Source organism: Convolutriloba macropyga, chromosome 10 (genome assembly GCF_964194025.1).
Source record: "Convolutriloba macropyga chromosome 10, txConMacr16.3, whole genome shotgun sequence".
In the NCBI taxonomy this organism is placed as follows: Eukaryota; Metazoa; Xenacoelomorpha; order Acoela; family Convolutidae; genus Convolutriloba; species Convolutriloba macropyga.
This window is the reverse complement of record NC_134477.1, coordinates 12,316,284-12,324,070: the sequence shown is the minus strand read 5'-3', so window position 1 is coordinate 12,324,070 and position 7,787 is coordinate 12,316,284. Positions and strand designations below refer to the sequence as shown.

General features: G+C 43.0%; 1 protein-coding gene across 1 annotated transcript; it reads right to left on the bottom strand.

Moving 5' to 3' along the window:
- Positions 1-2,384: 2,384 nt before the first annotated feature.
- On the bottom strand, positions 2,385-7,558 carry LOC142348286 (eukaryotic translation initiation factor 2-alpha kinase 1-like). The gene is made up of 2 exons (XM_075399582.1): positions 5,786-7,558; positions 2,385-2,982 (listed from the first exon to the last, which is right to left on the bottom strand). Exons 1-2 carry the CDS (start codon positions 7,305-7,307, stop codon positions 2,906-2,908), a joined length of 1,599 nt encoding a protein of 532 aa, XP_075255697.1. The 5' UTR covers positions 7,308-7,558; the 3' UTR covers positions 2,385-2,905.
- Positions 7,559-7,787: the final 229 nt, after the last annotated feature.

Below are 7,787 nucleotides of genomic sequence, written 5' to 3'. Positions count from 1 at the left end.
GAGTGTTGGGGGTTGCTATTGGTACCACTTGAGGTGGTGGGGGACTGCTAGTGGTACTACTTGGGGGTGGTGGGGGGCTGCCGTTTCTACTACTTGGGGTGGTGGGCGCTGCACTTTGTACTATTAGGGGTGGCGGGGCCCGCTGGTGGTACTACTTGGGTTGATGGGGGCTGCAGTTGGTACTAGTAGGGTTGGTGGGGGCTGCCGCTGGTAGTACTTGGGGTGGTGGGGGCTGCGGATGGTACTACTTGGGGTGGTGCGGGCCGCCGTTGGTACTAGTAGGGGTGATGCTGGTGGTACTACTAAGGGTAGTGGAGGGCTGCTGGTGGTACCAATAAGGCTTTTGGTTGGCTGCAGTTGGTATTAGGGTTGCTGGTGCGCTGCAGTTGGTTCTAGTAGGGGTGGTGGGGGTGTGCTGGTGGTACTACTTGCGGCGGTGCGGGCTGCTGGTGCTTCTACTTGGTGTGGTGGGGCAGCTGATGGGACTACTTAGGGTGCCGGGAGGCAGCAGTTGGTACTAGTAGGGATGGTGGGGGCTGAGGGTGGTACTACTTGGGATAGTGGAGGGGAGCTGGTGGTACTAGGGGGGGGGGGTGGGGGCTGCTGGTGGCGCTAGTAGGCGTGGTGGGGGGCTTCTGGTGGTACTACTTGGGGGTGGTGGGGCCTGCTGGTGGTACTAGTAGGGTTAGTGTGGGCTGCTGGTGGTACTACTTGGGGTGGTGGGGGCTGCTGGTGGTACTAGTAGGGTTGGTGTGGGCTGCTGGTGGTACTACTTGGGGTGGTGGGAGCTGCAGTTGGTACTAGAAGCGGTGGTGGGGGCTGATGGTGGTACTACTTCGGGTGGTGGGGGGCTGCAGTTGGTACTAGTAGGGGTAGTGGAGGGCTGCTGGTGGTACCAATAAGGCTTTTGGTTGGCTGCAGTTGGTATTAGGGTTGCTGGTGCGCTGCAGTTGGTTCTAGTAGGGGTGGTGGGGGTGTGCTGGTGGTACTACTTGCGGCGGTGCGGGCTGCTGGTGCTTCTACTTGGTGTGGTGGGGCAGCTGATGGGACTACTTAGGGTGCCGGGAGGCAGCAGTTGGTACTAGTAGGGATGGTGGGGGCTGAGGGTGGTACTACTTGGGATAGTGGAGGGGAGCTGGTGGTACTAGGGGGGGTGGGGGCTGCTGGTGGCGCTAGTAGGCGTGGTGGGGGCTGCTGGTGGTACTAGTAGGATTGGTGTGGGCTGCTGGTGGTACTACTTGGGGTGGTGGGGGCTGCTGGTGGTACTAGTAGGATTGGTGTGGGCTGCTGGTGGTACTACTTGGGGTGGTGGGGGCTGCAGTTGGTACTAGTAGCGGTGGTGGGGGCTGATGGTGGTACTACTTGGGGTGGTGGGGGGCTGCAGTTGGTACTAGTAGGGGTGGTGGGGGGCTGCTGGTGGTACTACTTGGGGCGGTGGGGCTGCTGGTGGTACATGGGCTGGTGGGGCGGCGGCAATTGGTGCTAGTAGGAGTGGTGGGGGCTGGTGGTGGTGGTACTACTTGGGTTGGTGGGGGGCTGCAGTTGGTGCTATTATTATTGGTTTAAGCACCATTTAAAATCTCAACAGTGCAGTACTAGTAGGAGTGGTGGGGGGGGGGGCTGCTGGTGATACTACTTGGGGTGGTGGAGGGCTACTGGTGGTACCACTTGAGGTGGTGGGCGACTGCAGGTGGTACTACTTGAGGTGGTGGAGGGCTGCTGGTGGTACTAGTAGGGGTGGTGGGGGTGGGGGCTGCTGGTGGTGGGCGGCTGCTGGTGTTAATACTTGGGGGTGGCGCGGGGTTGTTGGTGGTACATGGGTTGGTGGGGGCTGCTGGTGGTACTACATGGGATTGTGGGGACAGCTGTTGGTACTACTTGGGATGGTGGGAGACTGCTGGTGGTACTACTTGGGGTTGTGGGGGGCTGCTGGTTCTACTACTTGGGGTGGTGGGGGCTGCATTTGCTGCTAGTAGGGGTTGTGGGGGCTGCAGTTGCCGCTAGTAGGGGTTGTGGGGGCTGCTGGTGGTACCAATAGGGGGTGGTGGGGCTGCTGGTGGTACTAGTAGGGATGGTGGGGGGGGGCTGCTGGTGGTACTACTTGGGGTGGTCTTCTTTTTTATCTGGAACGATTAATTTTACTATGATATGAGCTCAGACCAGGGAAAGAGGCTGAAATACAATTCTGAACAGTTTAAGCTAAGTATAAGGATTCAGTGCTGTTTTTACACTGAACATAATTCCGTTTTAATACTGAATTTAAACTTTTAATAGTAAAAAGTGTTATGATCATAATATGTTCATAGTAAAAATACAGACTGAGAAATACTATGATCCAGCGCTGATTTAATACGTTACAATGATCCGGGTTTTTTTATGAATTTAACTTCAGCCCCAAATCTAACTTTTAACAGAGACTTATGGCTCAAAACAGGTTTAAGGCATATAAGGTTCGTTACCCATTGTTCAATTAAGTCCCACTATTTATCAAATTACTTTTCAATCACATGTCATATTTAAAAAAGGGTATAATAATGATAGCAATTTACACATTGAAAATTTGCGCCCGCAATGCACTCAAAAGAAATAGTTTTACCCAATTCTGTCATTGAACAGTGACTTGAAGTCAACTGTTTATTAATTAAGCTCTTTAAGTTTTGCAGCTGGATCCAAAAATGTTATAATTTTGATCCCAACGTTTTGACCATCTTCATGAAATTATAATTTATTTTGGTCAAAGCATAAAATAACATCAAGAATATAGTTGGTACATTCTGTAACATAGCTATGGTTTATTTGTTGCTACAGCAACGATTTCAATTGAAAAGGGGCGAGGAGATGATCCAATAGATTTCTCGTCATCAGTTTAACGTTCTCAGCTCAACTGATTGTCGCGTAATAGACTCTATAAGTTGGTAACTGTAAGGGCGCCAGTTATATCTTCGGTACCACTTGCAGAAAGCTTGATACTATCAAGTATTTCTGAAACAGTACAACAGCAAAATGAAATTTATTTCATTACCAAGAGAGAATACTTTCAAAAAGTAAATGTTCCACACAGACAAATTAAAAGGAAATTGAAGGTGCTCCTAAGCGTAGTATAGTCTACTCCAAATTAAGGAACAACTTTGTCCAAAAATGTTGAGCAGAACAAAATTGGTTGCTCGAGGTCTTAAATATAATTTAGCGTTGATTGAAAACTTGCCAAATAAGATTTATTGAAAAAATCAGCCCTTAATAAACAAGTGAAACTCGAGTTGCGTTTAAATAAGCAGAAAAAGTCAAGATACTTTCATATTCATAAATCTCAACTCGTTGGTTTTTGCACCGTTTATTGCGCCATACTTGAAACTTCTCATCATTTATTCAATACGCTCGCCAGCGAAGGCTTATCAACCACACAGTGTCTCAAGAAAACTGAATGCATTGTTAGCTTTTAAGAATTTTAAGAAAAATGAGCGACCAGGAACGTTAGGATAGGCTGTGATTGGATTGAATGTGGTACGTCTTCTATCTACAGGCATGAACAAATGTAGAACACATTCGTAAAAATCATATTTGTAGAGTCCCAAAATCAACGTTTAGTTCAATTTGTAAATGATAGGTGACAATTGAAGTCTTTCGAGAGTGATTACATGGTCTTTCATGTTTTGCCGAATATTAGCGGTAATCACTGTGAAAAATGTGTACAAGATTATTCGACTCAACGTGACATCTAAGGAGCTCATCAACCACCTTCAATAACTTTTCGATGCATTTCGAGGCAGGTCACTAAATGCTAATTTTTAAATAGCAACAAATATGAATTTCTTCACTTCCTCGACTTAGTCCATTAGAAGTAACAAGACTGTGAACAACCAAACATAGCCATAAGAGTTACGGAAACGACCAGAAGAGTCCAAGCCAAAATCTAACCGTTAACATTGCTATCATCAACTAGAAAAATTGAACAAAACAATAAAAAGTGATCTTAGGTGTTACAATAAAAAGTGATCTTAGGTTTTTAAAAAACAGAAACATTAGCCAAAACTTATTTGAGCGAAAAATTCTGTTAAATGGTCATATAAAACAAATACAAAAGACATCGATACTCATTTTCAAGCTATTGAGAACATTAAATTGCATAAAAAACTATGCAAGCCATAAAAGGCTCCCGGACTTCTCTAATTATCTTTAATGAAGAAAGAGAAAGCAAAAAAATGACAACAGGGATACATTCTCATATTTCTCAGCAAAAGACCACTGTTTACCAAAAACAGGTGCAATCAATTGTTAATTAAAGAACTTGTGAGCTAAGCCTCTATTCAATTCAGAGTGAAACAAAAGCGTGAGCCAAAACTTGCTACAGAAGAATTGATAAACATGCAGAAATATTTTGAAAAAAATCCAACTCAGCTCAAGTCACAAAACTTTAAACAATTTCGCATCAACCTTCAGAGTTTTGCCAGAAACCATTTAAAAATTTAAAAATTTGAGCTAAAAACATAACCAACTAAAAGTCGGAAGAATTGCTCTCGAACGACTAGTGGGAGCTCTAATCAGTTGCAGCCTGCTTCAGTCGGGGGGGAGGGAGGGTGAGCCTAAATGGGGCTAAGAAGTTGCAAACGCAAAAAGTCAAGGGCGTAAACGTCACTCGAAAAGTCAAAACCGTCAAGCAAAAACTTTGCTCAAAAAAAGACACACGTTTACAATAATTGCTATGAACTTCGTTCAAGAGCAATTAACAAGAAAAATTTCAAAATTTATTGCAATAAAATTGATAAATGAAACACTTCTCCAAAACTCCTGTTCAAGTCGTAAATATGTGAAAGCGCTCATGATCTTTGATGAAGCAATTTGATGGCAAGAGATCATGCGGAAAAAATTTCGAGAGGAGGTACTCAGAACATCACTCGACGTTCCAATACTTTCAATGAATCCTTGCATAAAATCTATACCTGGGACACTAATGGCAGATAAAGAAAAGTCATTTTCTCCAGTGTCAGGAGAATTTACCCAAAGCATTTTTCTCAATGAAATTTTAACCTATGTCATTATACCCAACCTTCCGTTTTACCCAGTGCCAACTTTTTAATTATCGAATTCTCCAATTCCTTGTTTTAAAAAACTAAACTCTGAGAAACTAGAGATTTTGGGGCAACCATTTATCGACTTTCTTTTCAAAAATACTATTCCATTCTTTGTATACATTATAAAACACAGTAAGTAAAAGATAGCTTTCGGCAAATTCAACTACCTTAAAGTTTTTGCAGTTTCATCAAATATCTTTTGTCCGGGATAACTTATTGCTGTATATGCTAGGTAGTTACATGATCAAAAATGCCATGCAAGTCGCAACAATACATTTCTAGGAGCGCTACATACACAATACACGAGCACCGGTGAATAAATAGCCAGTATCGTAATCTAACTCTGTTTTGGTTGAAAATGCTAATAAGCTACAGTTGTTTGATATGAAAACTGATCGATAAAATTAGTGTCATGTTCATGGGTGGTGGGAATTATTATAAGCTCTTGAGAGGTTACGAAAAGTGTACGTCTATATCATACACGTCTAAATGAGGTCATAAGTACTTATTATAGACAACTACCAAGATTTGGAAAGAAAAAATGGAACCAATTTTGGTGCGATTTTCAGCTCACTTATAGTCGTAAACTTCCGCTAATTGAGTTCAACTGATTGAAATAGTTGATGAGAGAACAATGTAGATCAATCAAGTCACTCGAAAAATCAATAACAGTCACGCGAAACATTTGGATTGAAAAGAAAAAAGTGTTCGTTTACCTAATGTTTTTGCCGCAGACGGTCGAGTGTCAGGATTTGTTGCCGTTAAACAAAGGATTAAGTTTGCAATTTGAGGGAATTGATCACGGAAATCAGGAGCAATGAACCTGCTCTCTTTCAGAAAATTGATATCAGACAGTCTAATGTTCTCGTCTACGATAGCGGTTACTGTGAACAATTCGAACAGAACTATCCCTGCACTGTACAGATCGCACTTCTCATTATATGAGGAACCTTGGACCTCCGGAGCCATGTATAGTGTCGTTCCAGCGTTGGAAGTCATTTTTAATCCTTCGTCAGTTTTGTACGAATCGGATTTTTTCACCGCTCGGCCAAAATCTCCGATACAAAGACCCAGAGTTTCAAGGTTGAGGAAAATATTGGCAGGCTTAATGTCACGGTGAATGACATCGTTTTCATGAATATGTACTAGACCTTGGATAATTTGGCAGAAAAAGTTTAAATTTCGTTCAGTAGAAATCTCATCTCTTGATTCAATATACTGCTTAAGATCTGTCTCATAGAGTGGCATCTGAATGTAAAGTACAAAACAAGATGGTTCAATTGCCTCACAAGATTGTCTGACATGGGTACAAGCATTCGATGCTAGAACTCTATTTTGGTTCAGAGCATCTGATATTCCGCTAGTCATTTCAAGTTGTGAAGAGGCAGGAACTAATTGCGCGTCATTGCCAGATTCTTCGATTTCTGATATGTCTAAAGGGAACTCAAGCATCTCATCTGTGTTGCTACTATGATTATCTAAGCTTTCGGCTTCAACGAAACCATTTCTCTCATCAGACGCTTCCCCAGTTATCCATGATGCATATTGCTGGATCTCGGTTTCGCTGAAGTAATCTTCAATTACATCGATCTCTGATGTTACTGATGACCCAGGAGACGGTTCCCAGCTATGATGAAAACGCGAGGTCTCAAAAACGCGACTTGAAGAGCTTTCGTCGGGCACCGCTTCGAGTAACGAGTTTAGTCTTCTGAAGTCAGTACTGGAATTGCGCGCAACACTCTCCAAACGACTCATTAAACGCGTAGAAGAGACTCCCGAGTCACGTCCTATCGAGCTTAAGCCAGGTGTACTTGTTTCAGAAAATTTACGATAAGATGTCTGAGTTCCTACATCTTGATAAGATTTCTCCGCTATTGCTAAGCAATTATTACTCAATTCTGCGAAACTTTCTGCTGATGTTGCGTCACCTAAAGGTTTCTCATGTTCGATCCAGCAATCAATGTAAAAGATTATATTCGCGTGCGATAAGCTGGAAGGAATCAATGCTTCGCGTAAGGAAAAGTTTTGACTTCGAATGAGATTATCACTCAGACTTCCTTGTATCCGTACTCTTTTAACCGCGAACTGCTTTCCATTGGACAACACTTGCCACACTCTGCCGAAACCTCCTCTACCGAGCACTCTTTCTTTTTTGAACGTTTCTTCAAAGTAAGGTTCAAATGTAAATGATAGTTCTTTACGTTTAGACGTCTGACTGTTATTCACCGCGGAACTCATGGGCCTTTTGGAGAGTTCGTTCTCAAACAATCAATTCTTTGCGGAGAAGTCCTTCTCAACAGATCTCAAAACAATGTTCAAATAAGGGTACTTTGTAATTCGATGGGTAAGTGCACTAGCTAGCTGGATGGTGTAAACACATCGAAATCTAAAAATTCACAGTTTACAAAAACAAGACAAAAATAAGAATACCAACAAAGGATGATCTTTTGAAAAAACACGCAAAATTAGGGGTTATGCTCCACCCAATGGACAGAACAGTGAGCCCACACTATGAAACATCACAGCAGCGTATGTAAACTTAGTGCACTGTGTTTTAAACTTACAGCAGCATGCTAGGCTCTAGAAGCCGCGTCACATTTATGCCATAAATCAATAACACGCTAAATCATAAGATGATACCGAAGAACAATCATACAAATTGATCAGCAAAAATGAGAGCGAATGGCTACTAGCTCTCCCAGTCAATTGGCCGACATA